This window comes from Dasypus novemcinctus, chromosome 17, assembly GCF_030445035.2.
Source record: "Dasypus novemcinctus isolate mDasNov1 chromosome 17, mDasNov1.1.hap2, whole genome shotgun sequence".
Classification (NCBI taxonomy): domain Eukaryota; kingdom Metazoa; phylum Chordata; class Mammalia; order Cingulata; family Dasypodidae; genus Dasypus; species Dasypus novemcinctus.
Genome location: NC_080689.1, coordinates 24,760,777 through 24,785,687, shown reverse-complemented (window position 1 = coordinate 24,785,687; position 24,911 = coordinate 24,760,777). Strand labels below are relative to the sequence as shown.

At 40.5% G+C, this 24,911-nt stretch overlaps 2 protein-coding genes and 1 long non-coding RNA gene across 6 annotated transcripts in view; 1 reads left to right on the top strand and 2 right to left on the bottom strand.

Moving 5' to 3' along the window:
- The window catches only part of CEBPZOS (CEBPZ opposite strand), a 29,077-nt gene extending 19,070 nt beyond the window's left edge, over positions 1-10,007 (bottom strand). Inside the window, exon 1 of one of the 4 annotated variants that reach the window (XM_071208772.1) lies at positions 6,194-10,007. In XM_071208772.1, the coding sequence (XP_071064873.1) occupies positions 6,194-6,288 (95 nt within the window). In that variant the 5' untranslated portion in view covers positions 6,289-10,007. Of the gene's footprint in view, positions 1-4,923; positions 5,070-6,193 lie in introns of those variants that run through there. The other 3 variants (XM_071208771.1, XM_071208773.1, XM_071208774.1) reach the window with 3 other exon arrangements.
- A 24-nt stretch (positions 10,008-10,031) lies between these two features.
- Positions 10,032-17,232, top strand: SULT6B1 (sulfotransferase family 6B member 1). The gene is made up of 5 exons (XM_071208770.1): positions 10,032-10,106; positions 11,969-12,074; positions 13,290-13,402; positions 16,387-16,476; positions 17,093-17,232. The coding sequence occupies exons 1-5, from the start codon at positions 10,035-10,037 to the stop codon at positions 17,150-17,152; spliced, it is 441 nt and encodes a 146-aa protein (XP_071064871.1). The 5' UTR covers positions 10,032-10,034; the 3' UTR covers positions 17,153-17,232.
- On the bottom strand, positions 17,080-24,911 carry LOC131273940 (uncharacterized). Its single transcript, XR_009181114.1, has 2 exons — positions 24,542-24,911; positions 17,080-19,139 (listed from the first exon to the last, which is right to left on the bottom strand). It is a non-coding gene; the product is annotated as an uncharacterized lncRNA (long non-coding RNA).

Below are 24,911 nucleotides of genomic sequence, written 5' to 3'. Positions count from 1 at the left end.
ACTAAGGATCACTTAAGCACAAAGCCTGGAGAGGCTGGGCCCACACAGCCTTAAGAGGAAAAGGAAGCCCAGAGGGGAAGGAAAGACTAGGCAAAAATTGGGCAACCATTTTGCTTCAAACACATGGCAAATGACTTTGGTGAGAAAGCAACATTGAACTGGACGTTTTACAGCCTTGTCAAGTAAGCTTTTATCCCCAAATAAATGCCCTTTATAAAAGCCAACAGTGAAGTGGATGTGGCTCAAATGACTTGCATCCCACCTACCACATGGGAGGTCCCAGGTTCAGTTCCCAGTGCTTCCTGGAGAAGAAAAGCAAGACAGCAAGCTGGTGCAGTAGGCTGCAATGGCGAGCTGATGCAAGAAGATGATGCAACAAGAGACACAAAGAGGAAACACAATGAGACAAAGCGGGGAGCAGAGGTGGCTCAGGCAATGGACCGCCTCTCTCCCACATGAGAGGTCCTGGTTCGGTTTCTGATGCCTCCTAAAGAGAAGACATGAGTGGACACAGCAGACAGCAAGTGCTAATGAGGGGAGGGGATAAATAAAATCTTAAAAAAAAAAAAAGAATATATTAGGGGAAAAAAAGCCAACAGAAAAAAAAAAAAAAAGCCAACAGATTTCTGGTACTTTGCATCAACAGAACTTTGGCAGACTAATAGAACCAGTCCTTCTTCACCCCCCAGATTCTGATTCTGCAAGTCTAGCATGGGATCCTCAGTAATTGTCCCTTTAGCAAGCACTTCAAATTCTTGTTATACAAAAGGCTCACCAATCCCAAGAGAAAACTGACCTAATCCACCCTTTCAGTTTACCCATAAGGAAACTGAAGCCCAGAGGTTAAATAACTTGCCCACCATCACCCAATAAGTGGCAGAACTACAGCCCATTTAGATCTTGAGTCTCTTCCACTGATTAAAGTGAAAGTTAGGGAAGCGGACTTGGCTCAAGAGATAGAGCGTCCGCCTACCACATGGGAGGTCCACAGTTCAAACCCAGGACCTCCTTGACCTCTGTGGAGCTGGCCCATGCACAGTGCTGATGCGCGCAAGGAATGCCCTGCCACGCAGGGGTGTCCCCCGCATAGGGAAGCACTGCACGCAAGAAGTTTGCCCCGTAATGATAGCTGCCCAGCACAAAAGAAAAGTCTAGCCTGCCCAGAAGTGGCACTGCACACATGGAAAGCTGATGAAGCAAGTTGAGCCAACAAAAAGAGACACAGATTCCTGGGCCACTGACAAGAACAGAAGAACATGCAGCAAATGGACACAGAGAGCAGATAACGGGGAGGGGGGGTAGATCTTTTTTAAAAATAAAACAATAGAAAGAGTGTACATCTTTATTCTTTTCCCTAATTAAAGTAAAAGCTAAACAAGGGGAAAGGGCTAAATATGCTAATAAAATAGAATGAATATAAGTGAATAGATGAAAGGCAAACCCATGTTTTTACCCTTCTTCCTTATAGCTTCAGTGTCAAGGACAAGAGTAGAACCAGTATATTTTTATCTCAGGATTTTGATGTGGTCCTATGTATGCTCTCTGTTACACTGTTGTCTGTACTTTGTGCAGAGAGATGGTGCATTCTCTAAGACAGGACACCAAGCTCTCTGCTCACTTTCATATGTTTACTCCATGTGCTCCTGACTCCCTTTCACAATGCCTGAGGGTAGGGTAATTAAACACCCTACTTTTGTAGGATTATCCTATCCTTACCAGGTGTCCTCTCCACCCCTCCAGCCCCCAAAATCCCTTTTCTCATCATGAAATTTGATCACCCTGGGGACCACAAGACTTCAACTTTATTATTCTCACATAAAAGAAAAAAAAGTAAGTTAAGGAAGTTTAAAAAGAACTTTCATATGACAAAGAAGCCAGTGAATGGATGGGAAGGGTTAGGGTTTTGTTCTGTTCACAGTTCTGTACATTACTGACAGGAAATAAACCCTGCTCAGCAGTGGGAGCTCTCTTGGGAGTTATTTTTAATGCTGGGGGGGGGGGCAAACAAAATAAACAAACAAAATCTGCCTCCAGCTAGATCCACAGTTTAAGAAATCCAAGTTGTTTTTCACTGGGAGAGAGAAAGGCTAAGGATTCAGAAAACAAAATCTAAATAGCACTTGAAAATATATATAGCCACTTAGACTTCAGCAGTTTCATACAAAGTTAAAATACTCTTACCACACAATACAGCAATCACACTAAGTTATTTACCCAAATAAGTTGAAAACTTAGGCCCACACAAAAGCCTAAACACAAATATTTAGTTTTACTCATAGCTGTCAAAAACTGGAAGCAACCAAGATGTCCTTTCATAATTGGGACATCCATATAATGGATTATTATTCAGCTATAAAAAGAAATGAGCTATCAAGCCACAAAAAGACAGAGTAAACTTATATACATATTGCCAAGTAAAATAAGCCAGTCTACCTCTCTAAGTCAAAACTCAAGCATATAAATGCATTATCCCTCCCCGCCCACAAGGGACATGACTCCCAGGGATAAGCCTCCCTGGCACTGAGGGATTACTACCAAGTAACAATACAACTGGAAAAAGACCTTGACCAAAAGGGGGGAAGTATAAAGACAAATGGGTTTATATGCTTAAGAGACTTCAAAGTGAGTTGGGAGGTCATTTTAGAGGTTATGCTTATGCCCTTCTCAGTAGGAACTCATAGACTGCCAAGGTAAATATTACCTCAAATAGCAGGGCTCCTAAGGGCTCTGGAAACATCCAGAACTATAGGCAAGTCAGACAGCTCAGGAGTTTGGTGTCCTGCCAGCAGGCCCTACTTTGGAATTTACACTCTCCAGTGTGATAGAGTGAGATTCAGTTGTGTTTTCCCTACACATGGCTCTGCTATCCCTCTATTTGAACCTATAGTTAGTATTAGAGTTGATAAATGTAGACTTAAATCTCTGGGCTGTCCATGTGCCAGTTGGGCCCTGAATCTCAAAAGACTTGCAACACCTACCCTCCAGTTCACTGGACTCACCCTGGACAACAAACAAGAAGAAGATGACTGACAACGACCATCTCAAGGAACAGAGAGAGTCTGCAACTGCAAGCAAGAAAGGCCCATCCATCTGCCCCATGGGACCTAAGCCCCCTCTCAATTAGAGGTAGAGAGAGCATCACCATCACAGAATCCTCAGGATTGGAGAATGGATGATGGACTAGACAACTACAGTTGTTCTACTGTAGACTTGTGATCCTAGCAATGGAAGAACTTTTATCATGGATGTGGAGGCAGTAGCCGCTGGAGATTCTGAAGGGAGTGAAGGAAAAATAGGTGTAATTTGGGGGCATTCTGGGACTTGGGAATTATCCTGAATGACATTTCAATGACAGATACAGGCCATTGTATATCATGTAATAACTTGCAAAAATGAGCAGGAAAGAGTGTAAATTACAATGTAAACTATAATCATCACTTAGTGGCAATGTCCCAAGATGTGTTCATCAATTGTGACAAATGTACCACACTAATGAAAGATATTGCTGATGTGGAAAAATGTGGGAGGGCTATGGAGTGGGGCATATGAGAATCCCCTATATTTTTTGTGTAACATTTATGTAATCTGTTTCTTTAAAAAATAAACTAAAATTTAAAAAGTATATTAAGAAAGAAAAGAAACCTGTCTGAAAAGGCTACATACGGTATGACTGCAACTATAAGACATTCTGGAAAAGGCAAAACCAAAGTGACAGTAAAATGATCAGTGGTTGCCAAGGATCTGGGAAAGGGAGGGATGAATAGGTGGAGCATAGGGGATCTTTTAGGGCAGTGAAACTATTCTGTATTATACTGAAAGGGTGGGCACATGACATTATGTATTTGTTAAAACCAGTAAGAACTGTACAACACAGTGAACCTTAATGTAAACTACAGACTTTACTTACTAATGTATCAAGTTTGGTTCACCAAATGTAAAAATGTACCACACCAATGCAAGATGTTAATAACAAGAGAAAGTGTGGAGGGAGAGAAGGGGAACACTATACCTCTGCTCAATTTTAAAAATTAGATCTATTATAAGTAAATATATCTATATATCTATAAGTATAGATAATCCCTTAATTCCAATCTTACACTCTCAGTCTCAGGAGAAGTGTTTCTAGCGACTGCTAAAACCATGTGATTAAGACCACCAGGGGCACAGCTGTCCTCCCACACAGGTTTACCAACTGCTGTGGGAAGGGGCTTCGACATACACCAGGGCAGGAACTTCTGATTTTCCACCAAAGGGACAGAATTTGGGTGAAGGATGGAGTTCAGGTAAATTTTAAAATGAAGCTGGCCTCTGATGGGCTCAAAGAAAAAGAAGGGCTGTGTGTAACCGGGTCTTGGCAGAGAAACTGACTCAAGGCGCACAATCTTACGACAAATAGGCAATGTGGTGCCCGAAAACCCCCTATCTGAAAGCTGGTGCCCCAAGGTGGAAATCAAAGCTGCTTCTCTCTCTCTAAGTGGCAATATGATTTCAGTCTGCAAGGTTTCTGGCAGCCTTTAGAGAACAAGGTTTCTCGGCACTACGTTCCTGGGATTAATTTAAAAAGCAGTTTCTTTCAGGTTCCCATGATCAAGAGCCAAGCAACCAGCAGAGGCCCGTGAGAGGTGCAGGCTGTGGCCACCCACATTCCTCGCCCCCAACTTCCGTCCTCATCCCCAGTGCCCCTGGACCCCCGGGTCCTGTCCCTGCTCTCACCCATCTCCGCCCGAGTCCCCCTCGTTGCCCCAAGGACCCACGCCCGCTCCAGCCGCGTGACCCTGCACCGCCGGGCCAAGGGGCCAAGGTCGCGAGCGACCCGGAAACACTAACGCCAGGGCTTCTCCGCGCCCCCTCTGGCGAACTGGAAAGAGAAACGGCCGAGTCTTCTCCGCAAGGCAGCCCAACTCTGGAGGCGCCCAAACGAACCTGCCCCACTGCTCCCTCCGGGTATCCCCAAGTCGGCGAAACCGAGCTAGAGCCAGGTGCCCCGGTATTACCTGAAGCACCAACACGGCGGGTTGCGCCTGCGCAGAAGTGGGAGCGCCCCGCCCTTTCCGATGCTGGCCCCGCCCCCACACTTGTAATCCGGGTTCTTTGGGCTCTAAAGAGCCCATCGAGACTGCAGGCAATACGTTATTTCACGAAATCCTTACAACATCGCGAAGAAGAGGTGCTGTGAGGGTCTCATTTTACAGAGAAGGGAGAGGTTTACCCTGCCCACAGTCACACAGCTAGTAAGAGACAGAAGTCGGATTTGAGCCCCGGACACTGACTGAAGAGCGAGCTCAGTCCTCATCCTTTACCCTTGCAGCCCAAAGTGTGGTAGGTTCCCAGGATCTGCAGCATCACCTGGGAGCATGTTAGGAACGCAGACCTACCGAATCAGAATCTGCGTTTTCACAAGACCCCTAGACAGTTTGTTTGTAAATTAAAATTTGAGAAACACTTCTCAATACTGCCCAACATAGATAGGCACAGATCTGCCTTCATGGAGGTTTTAGTCTAGTCAGGGGTAAAATATATCCACATACAGCTAATGAAGATATGATAAGGGCCTTCTGCCTTAAGGGATGGATCTGAGAAGGTTTTAGAGAAGGGGTGACCGCTGGAGCTGCCTTTATCAGTGCCAGATAAAAGAAGTGCCCTTTATCCTGTAACTACCCTGCTTTCCCCACCTGACTCCCAGGCCCCATGTGGTTCGTTTAATAACTAAATTACTATAGACTGGGAGACATGTGGATGCCGAAACAATTTTCATTCAAAGTATGTCATTCTTAGGCCCAATCACTCAGGTCTACCTGGATCCAGAGCCCGAGACTATCAACTTTTCTGGCATCCGCTTGGACTTAGTACATTTTCTTGACCTATAAAAGCATTCTCGAGATTGAATCTAGCTTGAACCTCCATTGTATCAATATATAGCTCACTTTCTCCCAGGCTTTTCTCGTAAGCTGTGTTGCTTTCTATTTTGTTGTTTTTGCTATAATATCCTATTTTTCTCAAAAATTTTCAGAACTCTACCCCCAGGTGTCACCTGCTTTGTTGCAGTCCCTCATTCCTCTCTCGTCTGGACATTCAGCTCCTTTGTAGATTCATTCCCATTCAAAGATCCACCCACAGTAAGTATTTTTCATATTAAAAGCAGCCTCCATTAAACATTTACTTAAGTGAAAATCAGTTATGACAATAATTTTACCTTGAGTTTCCAAGCTTTGAAAAACACCAGAGCATCAGTGTTAAGGGCACCAGATGAGCAAATAAGCTTAAAAGGTAACCAAAATGGTTCAGCATGAAAAGAGAAAGAAGGAAAAAAGAACTTCAAAAACTTATTAACAAAGACTGAAATAGTTACATAGCAATCCAAACATTTCTCCTGGGGAATATATATAAACTAATGAAGGGGAAATTGTTAATTGGGGTGGGAGTTTCCCCATATTGCACAGAACTTCAGCACCTTCATATACATTTTTTACATAATCCTGGACCCTACTATAGATTTTCTGTGCATGTTTTGAGATGAGAAGCAGTTGGTCACATGTTTAGGCCACAAAAAGTCTAGACTCAAGTAGAGACTATTTTCAGGTTGATCCCATCAAAGAGTTTGGGTAGAAGGCGGGGGATATTGGGGCAGGTGGGGGAAACTATGGTGAAAGATTTTCAAAGTTACCCTGATATTCACAAGTAGCGGATGTAAAGGCTGACCCTCTCCATATTTGGAGGAGGGGGTAACTAGCCTGTTCCAGCCCCAACCAAACCCAGAATGCAAATGCTCAACTCCCCAGTTCAAAAGTTAGTTTGATCCCCCTCCAAGACTCCAGCCGCCCTCCCAAAAGGCCCTTTGAGAGCTGTGCATCCCCAGGCCTCTCTCCATGTGCTAATTCTGGCAGAGGGATGCAAGTGGCCAGGAGAAAATTCTCCTTGCTGCTTCATACCCAAGCGGAGAAGCTTGGCTAGAGTCTTGATCTTCTGTAGCTACCACAGGTGCAAGGGCAGGTGGACTCTCCACATTAATGGATATCTAGAAGATGTGCTGTCCATTCTCTAATGTTCTCCTCAGAAAAAGGGCAGCTGACAAAATGGGATCCTTAAGGTAAAGCTCCTTGAATGACCTGACTCAATTCAGCTGAAATTAATCAGAGATGACCCGTTGCCGCTGGATGCCTAAGGGCACTTTACTGGACAAGATGGTCCTGGGACTATGGTGATGGCCCTGAAGGCCCAGGATACAGAGCAGTGCAAGCTGTGGGCACTGGGGCCCTGTGACTGAAGCAGGGGAGGTGGAGAGAAGGGGTAGGTAGATCCTTGCCCCACCCACTTCCTTTGTGTTGCTGGAGCAGAGCAATTCTCCATCTCCTCAATCAGTCTAGGAAGCCAGAGTTACCAGATAAGCATCCTAGATCCCAAATGTTTCCAGCATCCTCTATCTCATAGACTCCATCCCTGCTTTCCTGGTCATTACCTTCTCAAGAGGTGGGTCAGTTTTAAGTAAATTCCCAAAATGTAAAGAGATGAGCCCCTCTCCCTGCATGAAGGATTCCAAGGCAAATTTCAGTCCTGGACTGGACTACACAAGAAAGTAGCATTTCTTGAAACTCTGAACAGAAACGTCCCTCTTTCTGTTCTCTTTATCACAACTATTCTAGCTTTCCCTTTCTCCACTCTTACCACAAACTGCTCTGACTCCCCTGTTCTGCACTCCTGACCACAAAACTACCTGACATGGGCAGGAACTGGCCCCAACTGGTCTACAGGAATTCCTAGCCAAACACGTGCACGCTTGCTGCCAAGTATAACCTAAAGTAATCTGATGACATCTGTCCTGTTAAATCTCTACCCACTCATCATCCTGAGAATGCCATTTTCTGATCATGTGATATATGATTTATCCTGATCCCTAGATGTGCATGCTCCACTTATCTATACCTACACTCTGCCCACAATACCCAATCCTCCAAGCCCACCCCATGCACAAATCCATAAAAACCCTAAGCTCTTTCAACTCAAGGAGACAGATTTGAGTTTTACTGCCTGTCTCCTTGCTTGGCGGCTTGCAATAAAACTCTTTTCTTGAAATCCTAGTGTCATGGTATTGACTTCTGTGCACATCTGGCAATGAGCCCATCATCGGTAATATTCTCTTGCTAATAAAGAGGGGGAAAAAACCACACAACTTGTAGTTCAGGAGGGGCTGATTTGTTTGCCCGTATAAACCAGTCTGTGCCAATGTGAGCACATTAGTCTGGTGCTGCATAACACCTGCTTTACTATGTCCAACTTGATTTCAGTCACTCTAGTCTCTAGGTTTTCTTTTCTCTCTCTCTCTCTCTCCCTGGTATAAGGACGTAGCCTAGGGAAAAAAGAGAAAAGAAAAGAAGATAAAGCGGCGGACTTGGCCCAGTGGTTAGGGCATCCATCTACCACATGGGAAGTCCACAGTTCAAACCCCGGGCCTCCTTGACCCGTGTGGAGCTGGCCCACATGCAGTGCTGATGCGCACGAGGAGTGCCATGCCACTCAGGGGAGTCCCCCGTGTAGGGGAGCCCCACGCGCAAGGAGTGCGCCCCATAAGGAGAGCCACCCAGCACGAAAGAAAGTGCAGCCTGCCCAGGAATGGTGCCACATACATGGAGAGTTGACACAAGATGATGCAACAAAATGAAACACAGATTCCTGTGCCGCTGACAACAACAGAAGCGGACAAAGAAGAACACGCAGCAAATAGACACAGAGAACAGACAACTGGGGGGGGAGGGATGGGGAGAAAAATAAATAAATCTTAAAAAAAAAAAAAAAGAAAAGAAGATAAGAGGGAACAATCCCTTTCAATCCCAAGGATAGGACCTTTAAATAACCCCCCTGGCTCTCTCTGCCTAGAGGAGCCCGCACCAAATCATAGTATGTATTTCCATCTTTCACTCCCATTTCTCAGCAAGCTCTGTTCTTTCCCCCATTTCCCAAATAAATTCCTTTTGCTGGCATAAATAAATAAATAAACAAAAAAGCAAGCAAGTACCCTATGGCCCGCACATGCTGTGAGTTGCCTTCGTACATCCTGGGCATGAACGGGGAAGCAAGGAGCAGAATGGGAAACTGGGATTTCACATAAGCTGAGGGCCTCGACAGCACAAACACAGCATCACTATAGGTTATTATGCACATGTTCATACAACATTTCTCCCCTCATGCAGGACAATTAAGAGTTGAGTAGGTAGAATTGTAAAAGCAGGTTGACCTAAACTTTGGAGACTAACAAGAATCAGCTCACTTTACCAATCCTAAACCACCCTGCAAATCCTCCTGTAATGATAGGCATTGGTGTCAAAACAGGATCCAGCACATAGTCTTTTTTAATGTTTTACCTACCAAGAAGCAAGCAAACAACAACATTTGAATTGTCTAAAATTCTACTCTACCTGAGGGAAACAAAAACTCTTTATAATGCAAGAGATAATCTCACAAAGCAGCTTGGCAGTGTGTCAAATCCCAACCCTCTTCCCTCTTTTCTTTATTTAGAAGGAAGATTGTTAAACTCAGCTTCCCAACCACAGTGAATACCCTGCCATTATTAGGTAAGAGGACCTTCAGGTGGGAGTGGTGTATGGAAATAGGAAAATACTAAGATACTCAGATATTCTGATTTTATCTTTTCAAACTGATTATTGTTTTAAATAAGTGTTCACAAATACAACCAAACCCAGATACCTGTTCCTAACTAGGAATTAAACCATTTCTGGTCTGTTCTTACCCTCTGTAAAATATAGGCAAAAAGAGCTCTCTCACTGCCTCAAAAATACTCTCTATTGACATATAACATTTCCTGAATTCTAAGATGCATCTGTTTCCATATGTTTATATTTCTAAAATTGGAATGCATTTTACAATCAATGGATATGTTTAATAAGTGTTTGTCCCAAAATGCTCTATTAAAGTTTCTAGAACCCAGGAGATTTATTTCCCTTGTGATCATAAAAATCTCTTGCCTCAGAAGGTAACATTTTTTTTTCTCTAGTGAAAAGTGCCATGGCTTTCTGTTTCTCATGACAGATAAAGCAGCAGCAAAAACCCACCTGTTGTCCAGACTCTATGCATTTCCGCTCACAACTAAACAGGTAAACAGATTTCACTGTATTGTCTTTTTGCCTAGGAACTCACCTGACTACCGGCATTCCAATCCCATCTCCTCCTAGGACAGACTCTGTACCCTTGAGAAGTTACTTGGGGTCTTTAAGCCTCAATTAACTTACCTGTAAAATGGTGATAATTGTAGCCCTGATTGGATTGTTGTGAAGTTACATTAAGGCAGCCATGCAATCTTAGTAGTTTATCAGGTGTCTGTACATACAAGTGCTCACTAATGTTAGCTATTATTTTAATGGGTATATATGAATGGCTGTAGCAGCTAGGTAGCCATGCATACCTAGGGGGTTAACCTCCTAACTGGGTAGCATTGGTTTAGAGAAAAGTGAATACAATAAAAAAACTATGTTAGAGGAAAAAATGGAAGAAGAGTAAGGAGAAGGATATAGAGAAGATAATGGGACAGAAATAATAAGAAAAGTACAGCATATGTTTATGGAAATTTGATTTAGGAAGAGGCCAAAGAAACTAAACTTTAATCCATTAAGTGTATTGGTTAGGATATAGGCTAAACTTCTGTAACAAAGAGACCCCCAAAAATCAGTGGCTCATACAAGATAGATGCTTGTTACTCTTTTACATACAGTTCACGAGAGGGTCTGTGATACAAGGCCGGTTGTGGGAGGGCAGCTTTGTTTTGCAAAGTTGTCCAGGAAACCTGGTTTCTTCGATCTTGTTTGCCCACCACCCCCTTGGAGTGCTGTTTTCCTCCAAATTAGCAAGTCTGGCTCACCAGCATCTGGTCTGCTGTCCAGTCATGGGAAAGCAAATAGAGAAGAACTGGAGAGCCAGCAACCTCCTCTTTTATGGACATGACCCCGAAGTTGCACACACCACTTCCTCTACCTCCTACTAGCCAGAGGGCCACACCAAGCTGCAAGGAAAGCAGGGAACTGTAACTCAGTTTACCCAAAGGAAAAGGGGGAGCATGGCTCCTGGGGAAAGACTCTGCCTTGGACAATCAGTGTCTTACTCTAGAGGACCTTAAGCACCAAGGAAGGAACTCAGAGGACTGGCAACTCTGTTGCTTGATGTGTTCCTCTTTGCAAACCATTTCCCTTCTGTGAGCCACACAACTCCATTGTTAAGGAGATAAAGAAGAGCAGCTACCTTTATCCCCTTGTTACATAGACTGTTGGAGAGATATTATTAGCTCAGAACAAGACAGTTAGTGAGTGGTTGAGATTCAAACGCAGGTCATCTGACTTCTAAATCTAGTGAGCTAGGAAATTACAAATCTGAGGCTAGTGCCCAGGATTATTTCAAATCCCATGCTCTTTTCCACCCTACCGCCTTATCTTGCAATCACACTGCTTTGTAGAATGCACAAAGCTGTCAACCATGGAATCATTTGCTTTGGAGCCAAGGCGAGAGCTGAGGTTTCATTCAGTTCATTGCTTTTTATTAGTAGGAAAATTGTGTGTCTTACTGAATTAAATATCTTATAATTGATATCCTAAGAGATTCGATTTTTTCTTTCTTTTGGAGGCTTGTAATCAATCCTGGAGTTAATATTCCCTGATCCTCAGCCTCTTTTGCACCTGAGGTTTGTCTTTCTTTTGTCAGAGGAGGATTTGCAAAAAGGAGGGGGTGGGTGGCGTGGGGAATTGGATGAGAATGAAATGATTTCATTCTCATGTGAATGGGAGGAGCCCTTTATTCCACCCCCTGAAAAAAATCCATTATAAGCTATGACTGCCCATGAACAACCACGGAGTCATTGTATTTTCAAGAAGCCAGCATGGCCGAGAAATCTAAATTCATTGACTACATTGATGAAGCTTTGGAGAAATCGAAAGAAACTGCGCTCTCTCACTTATTTTTTACCTATCAGGGGATTCCTTACCCAATCACCATGTGCACCTCAGAAACTTTCCAAGCTCTGGACACCTTTGAAGCCAGAAGTGACGATATAGTGCTAGCATCTTATCCAAAATGTGGTAAATAACAAATCATTCCTACAAGGGTAGTTTTTCATAGTTGGTGGGGGGGGGGCGGTGAGGGACAAAGGTGGGAGGAGGGCAGTTTATGTCTGCATGAAGCTGGCAGGAAATCAGGGAGGATGGGGTGGCCAAGATGGTTGAGGCACAGAGGTTGAAAAATCCATAGAGAGCGCTGCTTGATTTAAAAGTTCCAGTCTCTGAGGGAAGAAGTCTTATGTGAAAAAAGCATGACGACTTATAGTTGGTGGAATGAGATGGTGGAGGGTGGGGCTAGAAAGAAGAAACATGAGTGCAAGAAAGTCTGGTTGTCATCAAGCACTGAGCTTTTCATCTTGATTGTTGACTGAAGACAAAAGCACAGCCAATAGTACGATTTATATGGTAAATTTCCATGCAATAACTTGTTTTTCAGAATCAAACATTAGTCCTCTAGTTTCTCAAATCAGCTTTACAAAGGTAAAGCTGGAAGATAAAACACTGAGAATCTATATTATTCTTTTTTTCTACACAATTTTTTTTTTTTTTTTTTTTGAGGTACTAGGGACTGGAAATTGAACCTGGGATCTTGTATGTGGGAAGCCAGAACTCCACCACTGAGCCACATCAGCTTCCCTGAGTTGGTTCTATCATTTGTGTTGGCTTGTTGTTTGTTTTTGTTTTTTTCAAGAGGCAACGGGAACCAAGCCCGGGACCTCCCATGTAGGAGGTGGGCGCTTAACTGCTTGAGCCACCCATTCTCCTACACAATCTATTTTTTATTCTTTCAACTGTTATTGCATTTCTAAGTATTTATTAAAGCCAATTTATTAAAGTCAATAAAAAATAAATCTTTAAAAAACCCACATACTTTGCAAAATATTTATTAATTTAAAGTTAAATAATATTCATGATATATAATGAACAATAATTTTCTATTACATAACATGGTTCCATAAAGAACTTGTTCTACATTCAAAAAGAAGCATTGTCTCTTGTTAAAGGAGAAATATGACAAATAAAGTAAGTTGAATTTTATACTAATAGATATAAATGCTGTTTTACACAAAAATCTGTTTTTCTCTATAGCCCTGGCTATTTCAAACACAGAGGAACCAATTGTATACATCTAGGAATATTTGCAGATTTTAATTTTATGATGTTTATGCTAAAGTAACATGTCTTTTTTATATCAAGTCTCCCCAGTGAGCTACTTTTTTCTCTGATTTCTTATAGGTTCGAATTGGCTTCTCCACATCATTAATCAATTAATATTTACTGCTTCCAAACAAAAGTGTGAATATGCAGAATTCCCAGTTCTTGAATGTGGAGACCCAGAAAAATATCAGGTTTTTACAAATCAGTCTTTGAACTTATAGCAAAGTATCATAGAATGATTTCTTCCATTTTTGGGGATACTTCAGTTTTGATTTCAGAAAGAGCGATACTAGTAATTAGATACTAATGACTGCTATTTATTATTTGATTTCCATATCCCCAGCATTATTCAGAGATTATCTCATTTTATCTCAATATGATCATTACCATTTTACAAAACTCAAAACTGTTAGTGACTTGCCCCAGGTTAAAGAGCTAACAAATGGCAGGGTAAGATTTGAACCCAAGTTTTCTGACTTAAAAGTTTGAGCTCTTAGCCATGCACTTATGGCCTACTTTTAGAAGTAGGGAAGAAAGTAAGCTGAGAAGTCTCAAGAAATGAGCCTTATCTCTAAAGGCCTAGATATGGTCAGGATCCTAGTAGGAGGGTTACTCTAAGATCTACGACATTTGGCATTAACTAAAATTTTAAAATGAGGCATTAATTTTTATTTCCCTGTCTCAGTTATAACCCAGTGTGTACATATTACAGGATGGGAATGGATCAAGGAGTAGCTGAGAGAATAAGTCACTGATGTGTGCGAAGGTTTATTATTCTAACACAGACCTTAGTATGAGAAATGGTGTCAGCCTCCCTGCCCAGGAAAGGCAGGGAAAGGGTGGGTAGAAGGATCTGCCTCCAGATTTAGTGCTTGGACAGAACAGAGGCAAAGAGGACCAAACCCCTTTATATTCCAGAAATGCAGTTGGGAAGCAAAGGCTGCCTCCAAGGGGACCACGGTCTCAGTAAAACTTCAGAAGTGATCCCCACCAGGACTTCCAATGGGCAGACAAAACCTGGTTACTAAGAAGACAGGTTCTAGATTGAAACTTAAGGAGAGGCTTCTGGAAAGTGGCTGAGACTCTTGGGCAACTAAAAATTGCAACCTGGGTGGAAGGAAGTCCATTTCCTTGGATTGGGCCAATGCAGCAGAATACATTGTTAATGAGGTGGTCAGAGATGTGGGGGGAGAGCAGGATGGGGAGGTGAGTGCCAAGGCCTGGATCTGGTTGGCAAAAAAGGAACCGGAGGAGGCATCAGAGGGGCCAGCAGCCTCATCTGGGCCCTGGGTCCCACGAGGCTCCCCTGTCCCGAGCACACTGGATGAGGGCTCAGACAGACCAGGACCAGGGGCTTTAAGAAGCTTCCCTAGGTAAGAAACGGACGGGCCCATGAAAAGCCCAGGTATTTCTCCTCCCAGGCCATTGTTTTTGCTTTTCCCATCACCTTTACAAACTATGCTTTGTCCAGCTTTCCATCTTCCCTTTTAAAAACCTCTCCCACCAGGTCCTCCTGCGATCCCTCACCTTACCAGCACAACTATTACTGCATTGGCCTGGGCTCCCACTGAAAGAAACAGGTTTCCCGCAGGAATGAAGTAGGCATTGGTATGCTGGCTTGTAGGTGTCAAGCATATTGTCGGATATTTTCTGAATCCTTTTAGAAACTTTACCATTTCTCATCTCTTTATGTGGTTTGTGGCAGTGCAGTTTAGTGGAAAGAGCACTCTGTAACTTAATCTGAAAATTACCACCTGTGTTATTTTACATACAGTGCTTAAAACCTCAAAGCCTGTTTCCTAATCTCTAAAATGGAGGTTACAGTATCTGCCTGAGAGGACTGTTGTGAATGAATGTAAAACTACTTTAAAAACCAAAGAATGCAATCTGCTATAAATCGGGCATTATTGCTATTAATCACTGACATATCATTGATTTAAATTGTTTTTATTGTTTAAATCTCTTTTTTGCTCCCTTGCTTGGTTTCTCCATGAAGTTTTTACAGAACAATTGCCTACAAGTGTCTAAATGTCATTTTATAACTTGAAATGAGTAGGTATATTTCAGCTAAATGGCCAACCTCCATGAGTGAAGCCTTAGGCCCTGCATAACATGTGCTAAACGTCTGCTTTTAATATAAAACTGTAACTCTGATGTATTAAAAAGATAACTTCATTTTTTAAATGATCAGTAGAAATACATTACAGAAAAAGAATCAGGGAAACGGACTTTGGCCCAGTGGTTAGGGCGTCCGTCTACCATATGGGAGGTCCGCGGTTCAAACCCCGGGCCTCCTTAACCCGTGTGGAGCTGGCCATGTGCAGCGCTGATGTGCGCAAGGAGTGCCGTGCCACGCAAGGGTGTCCCCCGCGTGAGGGAGCCCCACACGCAAGGAGTGCGCCCGTGAGGAAAGCCGCCCAGCGTGAAAAGAAAGTGCAGCCTGCCCAGGAATGGCGCCGCCCACACTTCCCGTTCCGCTGACGACATCAGAAGCGGACAAAGAAACAAGATGCAGCAAATAGACACCAAGAACAGACAACCAGGGGAGGGGGGGAAATTAAATAAATAAATAAATCTTTAAAAAAAAAAAAAAAAGAAAAAGAATCAATCATTGAATCCTTATATTAATAAGAATTTCTCTCATAAAATATTTCTCATATATTTAAATTACTCTGGACTTTCAGGTTCGGCGGGGACATTTAATTGTATGTGGTAAAAAAGAAACAGATCTGGATGTTAAAAATAGATTTGCAGGATTTATGGAAAAATTTGAATATTTCTGTTAAAAAACTCAAATATAGAAGAGATCTAAATTAGCTGAAAGAGTAGATTGCATATTACAAGTTGTCTTGAACCAAATGAATTTGTATGGCTGTGGGAAAAAATATATTTTTGCAAAAGGGAGATAAAGGTTGAGAAATTGTAGACTGGATCCAACAAGGAAATTCAAGAGTAAAATATTAATTATTCATTTATTTATGATTCTCCATTTCTTATCCCCATAAAGGAAATATAAACAAAGAAAAATTGTAGGAGGAGGAGAACACACAACAATGCTTGAACTACCATTCAGATACCAAGCTAAGGAATGACTCTGTATCTATCTATGATATCTATCTACCTACCTGCCTGTCTTCTCTCTGTATTGTTTCATCTTATTGTGTATATTTTTAAGAGAATGAAGCAACTTCCATCACCAAGGATATTGGCGACTCATCTCCATTACGACAAACTACCTAGGTCTATCTTCGAGAATAAAGCCAAGGTTAGTCCCTGTGGGTATTACAATTTCAAGTTTTTATAAAAGGGTGTCAGCTCTCTGTAGCATGTGATGAGTTCCTGCCTCATCAGAAAATGTTAATGAATGAAGTGTGGGATTTAGTTCCTCTCTCCCTGTTGTTTCTTTCTTCAGATATTTTTTTTCAGATATTATTTTTATAGTTACATTCCAGGCAAACACATTTTCAACTAGGATATATACATTTTACACAGAGTGAAGCAAAATTTACAACTCATTTTATAGTGAATAGATTCTGGTATCCCACTAGGCTATTTAAAGAGTTTAACAAAAGAATACAACCTATTAAAATGAGCAAAAATTGTTCCCTTGTTCCTTTCTGTTGATCACTGTTTACTTGAGGCCTGAAATTATTTTATTTCTGAACTTGATATATAGTATCAAATTTCATGCCATGCATACTAACTATAAGTGCTTGGGCTTTTTTTTTTTTTTTTTTCCTTTCTTTCTTGAGGTACTGGGGTCAGGGATTGAAACTGGGACTGCATATGTGGGAAGCTAGTACTCAACCACTGAGCCACATTGGCTTCCCTGAGTTGTTTTCTTTTGTCTGTTTGCTTGTTGTTTGTCTTTTTGTTTTTAGAAGGAATGGGGAACTGAACCCAGGACCTTGCATGTAGGAAGCAGGCGCGCAACTCTTTGAGCCACATCCACTCCCCTGCTTTGGTTATTCTTACCATTTGTTCAAAAATCTTGTTCAGTTAATCAGTATTGATATATTTCTCATAATTACTAGTTTTCACCCAATTCTTTTCTTTTCTGTTGCCTTATCTCCACTCCATTCCTTATTTCTTTGTGCCTCTTTTCTTTGTGCCTCTTTTCTTTGTGCCTCTTTTCTCTGTCTCAGGAGGAAAAGATGAGAAAAAACTGAAATCAAGACTTTAACACTTGAATGCTACAAGTATGAATGGCAGGAGAGTGAAGTAATAGCAGAGAAAAACAGAGGAAAGTAGTTAAAATGACAACAATGGCAAGAGGAAGGAGGGGAAACACAGCAGGAGGAAAGGAAGCTTAGGGAAGAAAATACCAGGAAGAAGAGGCTTAGAATTAGTGGCCACGGGACCATGGTACAAGAGTCTTAGGAGTTTAGAGTTGGAAAATACCCTACAGATTGTCTAGTCTAACCCCCAATTGGTGTTTGAATTACACTAACTGGCTGTCTGGGCTATGAATGACCACTTCCAATTATCAGGGAACTCTTCCACCTCGTATGCCCCCTTTGGACAGTTCTGTTAAACAATTTTCCTTATGTTGACAACTTTGAGAAACTCCTAAATAATAAATACCATTGTAACTATAAAATATAATGTGCCTTGTTAAATGTCGTTCAATGTAATCACAAATTCTAGATGACTCTTTTCTTACCCCTTTAATGACTCTATAAGTGTTGTAGAATTTGAGAGAAGTTTAATTACTTGAGTAAAGAGAGGTCAGGACTCAGGAATGATTTTGAGAAGGAAAAATGGTTTATTGACAGCCAGCTGGACTCGGGAAATTTTTGTTTGAATCCCGAGCCCCGAACAAGATTTTTTTAGTCCCTTTTATACAGAGAGGAAAGGCCAAATGGTCCTTTTGTTTCAGTTCTCAATAGACTTGAATTAGCATATATTTCCACATCTTAGTAAGCTTTTAGCATGGACCTCAGGCATTCGATAAGCTTTTAGCATACTTGCTTTGCATTTCCCCTGAATACTTAAAGTTTATAGACCTTGCATTGTTAAACTGTCTCCTGCTCACCAAGGGCAGGACCACAACCTTTCATCATCCCACACCCACAAGTCACAGATAGTTTAGGTTATCTCTGAAGAGACAAAGAGCCTGCCACCCATAGCCCACATCATTTCCCCCCTTTGCCAAAGTTTAACTTGCTAAGCTTTGGCATAATTATTGTTGGAGCTATGAGGTGGATGGCTGTTTGTTGTTTTGATTGATTATTTATCAATCTTTAGTGTAGCATCCAGGACTGTTTTTAAGAGTTTAGAAGTTTTCATTCTGGACAGCAGAATCCTGGGCGGGGGCCTCCTGCAGTCATTCTGCGGCCACCAGCGCTCACATGGATTTCCAGTCAGGTTCCAGATCCATCTATTAATTTTATTTTACCCTTGAAGAGTTTACACCTTTAATTTAAAAGGGGTGCTGAAGGGAGATGGATCTCTTTTCTGTAACTGCTTCCTGCTGGCCATGGACTATAGTCATTGCCTAATAAGGTGTAAAACTCTTAATTTATTCTAACTGGAGGAAGATGGATCTGGCATTCTGTACAAAGTTGGATGAAGTTTTCGTATGGTTAATAAGATGTTCACTCTGAAAGAAACAAACTTAATTAAAAATTTGGAATACCCGTTTTTAAAAGAGGACACATTGGGTTACAGAGGTAGACAAGGTTAGGTGCCTATAAAGATGACACTCCTTAAAAGCTGGTGGGAACAGCATATATATTCTTTTTTAAGTTATTCATCTTTAGAGAGAAATTGCAACAGACACTTAGCTTTGTCTGAAGACACATTCCAAGCTGTTCAATGACTGGCACTCATTCGCTCTGTTAGAGGCTCCTGGTGAACTGGCACTCCTTGGGCAACTGGCTTCACTCAGGATTAGAACACTAAGCTGGAAATTCTCTTCATTTTCACCTGTGGGAGTGATCAGAACTACAGAATAAAGGTTTTTTTACACCTTGGTTTTAATTGTACAATTTCTAGCAATTTTGACTTGTTCAATAGGTGACTCACCATCAGCAAGCAAGCCTCACCTTTGCTACACAGCAGAGTGCAGTAGAATATAGAAGTTGACTGAGACTGGCTGAGACTGCCACCTTATTCTATAGACATGTTTTTAACTGTTTAGAAAATGATTTTACCAGGAATTTAACATGTCTAATATACTTCTGCACTTGATCCAAAATAGAAAAGATAACGTTATAATTATTAGGCATATATTTAGTACAGGATAAAAGTACAGCACTTAATATTAACTAATGTATTACTTAATGCATAAGGATTCAGAGTTGCAATTATTAGTTTTGAGTTTTAGGTTTGTAATACTTTACATGTTATCTTTTCATGAGAGCAGGCCATAATGCCAATTGTGTTTAAGTTTCACTTACTGTATCCTGGTATCATGGCTCCACTTAGCATGTTCAACGCAGTGAGCAAGTCACAGCATCCTTGATCTTAGAGAGAATTTCCAGTATTCTACTAGCCTGGTGCATAGTGCTCTCTGGCACTATGGAATAGTGCCAGTCTGGAGGCGATATCCATTGTACACTTGGCTGTACCAAGTTATTATTGGCTGCTGCAGGAGCTTGAAACTGCAACGTAGTTTCCATCAACTTCAGGAGCAGAACCAGAGGCTGATATAGCAAATATTTTTAATTGAGGGGTCAGTGACCACCCTAGCCAATAACTCACATGGAGAGGCCACCTGTAATGTATTCAAGGCCTGGTTTGAATGCACAAGAGTTTGACAATGTTAAAGTTTATTCCTTGTTTTTATATATATTTTAAACAACTTAATGCAACACATATATCAAATGACTGTTCACTTACACAATTTTACTATGAAGATAACAGTAGGTACTTTAGTAATAGAAGAAAAATATTATTTTTCATTGTTAAAATGAAAACAGAAGATTTCCAATAGAATCAAGATAACTTTTTATTACCATTTACTTAAATGTGTACTTTGCGGTGGCCTTTAGACAGATTTTATTATCATTAAGTTATTTCTGCTACTAATACCAATCTAAGTTTTAGTTAACAATGACTTCTAGAACTAGAACTATTTAAACATTTTCAGTTTGGCAGATGTTTTACAACCACCTTATAATTGACTATAACCACATTGACTAGACACCTCATGTTTAAATAAACTTATTAAATTACAATTACTAAAGAAATTTACTCTATTTATTTAAGAGAGCACATTTACAATCTTTTTCCTTTAGCCTAATTTCACCAATGTGAACTTACAATGTTCATTACTCTAAAGATTTTGTATATATAATGTTAATTTAGTTTATAAATTAACTATGGGAGATTACACTCAAGTTAAATAAAATTGAAACCATAATAGTTTATGCAAGGAATGTTCTCTTTTTCCCTTACAGGAAGCTAAAAACTTTTTTTCTTTAAGTTATGAAAATTAATAATTTAAAAGCATACTGACTACTAGGTTTTAAAACACATTACACAATTACTTAATTTTTTAAATCATAACCCAGGAAAGATCTCTCCAGAGTTTTTATGGACTCTCCTTTACTTACTGAAATTTGTTAATAGAGCCACTAATTACTTTTATTTTGTTGGAAAGAAATCTTCTGGAAGAAAATAAGGCTCACCAGATTGTGGAGAAGAAAAGAATTTATTCTCAATCTTGCAAGAAGGGGCACAGAGCAGATGTGGCTGGTGCCCCGAACAAAGAAAAATGACACAATTTAACCCCTAAGTATAGCATGCAAGCTTTCCCCCTGTTTTTCCATAGATTGGATACTTCAGAAGTTACATCTTATCTGAGATTTAACTTTTCCACGCAAAAGTTTGTGATTTAACTGCTTCCTCTATCACATTCCAACCATTTTAGTTTTTACCTACTCCCCTTTGTCAAATAAGGAATAGAATTTAGTGCTGAAATGGCACCGACTAAGCTCCTTCTTGGGCATCCTTCCACTGCCCATAGGACTGGCCTAAACTGGTCTCCTCCACTGCTGTCCAACCTGGGAGTGGGAGACTGAGGCAGCAGGCCGCCAGCTTACATTAACATTTTTCTTATGTGAAAATTAACCTAATCTTTGTTTTTTTACATTTTATGGCTGACAAAAGGTTTAAACTGGGAAATTACCAGGCAAACTGATTCTTAATTCCCTAGCCTAGTAGATAGGTTTAATCTGCTACACCTAGTCTTGCCTTTAAAGCTCTTGCAAAGAGGAGGCTCTTTCCCAATTGTTTCTATAATCAGATTTCTATGACTTTTTCATCCTGCTTAGTTTAATTTGGGCTCTAAGAATATTTATTTACATATATAACTGCATATTTAATTAACAATTTGAATAGAGCTCTTTTAAGAATTTTCATTTGTTAATTTGGTATTATTATCTTGATGTATGAAGACATACACTGAGCAAATGGGCAGACACAAAGAGTTAGACACAGAAACAAAACTCATTGATATTATTTATAATTTGCATTATTTTATATACTGTTTAGCTTAATTTGGGGTCCCGAAATATATATTACTTATAACTGCATATTTAACCTCAACAATTTGAGCAAATAGGCAGACATGAATAGTTTGACACAACAACATGACTTTAGTTACTTTAAACTTCTAATTCTTACAAAACAAGTGTGACTGCAAAACATTTCAAAGACTCTTGAAACTTTTCTTAATTTGCACTATGACTGTGCAGTTTTATACTATGACTATGCAGTTTTATAAAGAATTTTCTTTCTTAATGGATTGTAACCAAAATGTTCTCAATGCTTTAGCACTATTTTTTTGTTTGTTTCAGAACTTTATATTTTACTTTGAATTTAGCAGAATTTTGGATAAGCAACAAGATATAATTTTATATATATTTACTGAGGCTATTTGAAGCCTCAGGGAGACAGACTGGTTTCTCTCATGAATTCCCACTCTTAGGAACACTGACCGTCAAGGCAGGAGGCTTCTCCCCCTCCACCCCCCTTTTTGATTTTGGAGATAATAAAACTCCAGTGGTCATTTAACCTTATTCCATCAGGCAGCAATTTATTTAGTTTACACTTGAATTCATGAGAGAAAGGGTTACTAATACCAGGAGAGAAGACAGTGATGTCCCAGCTCTTCTCAATTATGAAATAACCATAGGCAAAGGCAAAGGGTGAGGTTAGACTTGAAGTAACCATAAACAAAGGAAAGGTTAGTTTAGAATTTACACGTAAATAATAGTTTCAGGCTAAATTCACCCAGCTATAATTTCAGTTATTGTCTTTCCACTGTTTTATAATATAAATGCATTTATAAATGATTTTAACTCTTAGTTACAGTTTTTATTAATTTTTTAAAAACCTATTAATTTTATAACACCTTTAAATACCTTTCATTTGACTTATAACATATTAAATGAACTTAACCATTACTTTAATTTTTCCTTTAAAGTAAAAGAATAAATCTCTTGCAGTTAGTTTGAAATAAAATGCTACTTTTCAGGATTTGATTTCTAGAACATAAATGTTCTTTTAAAAGAGGTAAGACTCTTCTTCAAATACTGAGGAAATGATGAGGTTAAAGCACAAGAAGCTATTTTGATAAAAGATTTTCTTTGTATATTGATCTTACTCAATTTTAATCATAAAAATTTTCCTTCCACAAAACTTCTACACTTTCAGTATTCGTTCAGGTTTTGTCCCACACTCTACTCTTTCCAATAATCAATTATTTTATCTTTGGACAAAATCATTTTCTGCTTCCTTAACAATAAAAACACACTCCATATATCCCACATACTAAGTTATCAGGCAAACTTCTTACAACATATAATTGCCATTAATACTAAACAAGCTTGTTAAAATAATGAACTTTTTTTCACTTTAAATACTTAGTAGCATGTAATACCAGAAACAGTTTTTTTTTGGAAGCAAGTTGGCAGGGGAGACTGGCTGCCGAATAAGTTTGTTATAAAATTGCCTTTTATTATTATTATTATCAATTCAGTTTTTGTTAAATAATGACTTTCTGCAATTAGCCATTCAAATACCTTAATTTAAACAATGCTTTGTAAAACTTTTATAATTATTTATACCCTTAAGACAAATTTTACCTTCACAGAACACATTCTCTTACTTAAAGTTACTACAATACCTTCTAAGAACCTGGGCAGAATGCAAAGGTATTTTGACTTTGACACCCTAGGGAGGGAACTTTACTGCATTTATTCTGATTCTGCTTTTTACCCCCTTCACGGCAGTCGGGTGCACAACAATCAAACAGGAATGCAGCTTATGAATAGAAGGTGTGGACTCACTGGAAAGGGGCAAGCCGCTCCCCCCTTTCCAGCTTTCAGGCCAAAATGGGCAGACAGAACCTACTCAAATTCAGCAACTCTCTAGGGGACCCAGCCACCCTGACTGGGGCAGCCCCAACAAACTTGGGTGCATAGTGCGGACACAGATGGCCTCCAAGCCCCGGCAAAGGGCCAGACCAGAGACAAGACAGCAGAGCATGCACAAACATCTAGACTCCGCAAACATCCAGACTCCTCAGTTTTGCCCCATAATCATTTCACCCCCTTGCCAATGGCAAGAGAGGGCTCCAGCTCAGCTGTAATTCTACTTTACATAAGGACACAACTCCAACACTAGCATTGAGCTGACACAGACAGAAGCACAAAGGTCACTAATCTGACCCACAAGTTTATATATATTTTCACCATGGCTGCCCCCACAGCCATCACAAACCTCAGAACACTTAACATTTGGTATAAAGCGAATTCATTCACAATTTAGCACCATAACAAAAGATTTCAGCTAGACTTTTTCCATTGTTTAAACTTTACACCCAGACCAAGCTCCACCAGAAAAGCCGATCCATTTTCCTGTAACCAAGTTTTGTTTTTTTTTAATCTAGACCAATTTCCAGGACATTAGGACTTGAACCTATAAATAGCCCTTTTTACTAAAATCAAGACTCCAGTCCTTTAGTGGATATAAGACTAGTACCAGATTCTAACATGCAGTTAAACAAACCTAAAACAGCAGGGCTTTTTCCCGGTTTTTCTCCAGGACATTAGGACTCAAACCTATAAACAACCCTTCCTATTAAAATCAAGACTCCACTCCTTTAGTGGATATAAGACCAGTACCAGATTCTAACATGCAGTTAGACAAACCCAAAACACCAGGGCTTTTCCCCGGTTTTTCTCCTTTTCCCAAGCCTAGAGAGAACGGCTTCCCCTAATTTTCTAGGGCTACTAGGGTTCTCTCAGGAGGTGATCAGCCTCCCCTTCCTAGCAATTAAAGCTAGGGCCTTCCAGACTGTGCTCACCCGGGAGTCTTACCTTCTTCCATGTTCAGAGTTCTTTTTCGTTCCCAGAATCTTTCTCTTCAGACCTTCCATTGCCCTCGATTTTTGTTGGGAAGATTCTGGTGGAGCCCACATCTTTTCTGGATTAAATTTAATCCAGGGGCACCCAGATTTGGGGTTCACCTGAGTCCTCCTGGCTTCCTCTGGGATTTGGAAGGGGCAGCAAAATGCTACCGTCTCTGGCCTTCATTTGTTGTCCCTTCGCAGTCGCCAAAAATGTTGTAGAATTTGAGAGAAGTTCAATTACTTGAGTATAGAGAGGCCAGGACTCAGGAATGATTTGAGAAGGAAAAATTTTTGACAGCCAGCTGGACTCGGGAACATTCTGTTTGAATCCCGAGCCC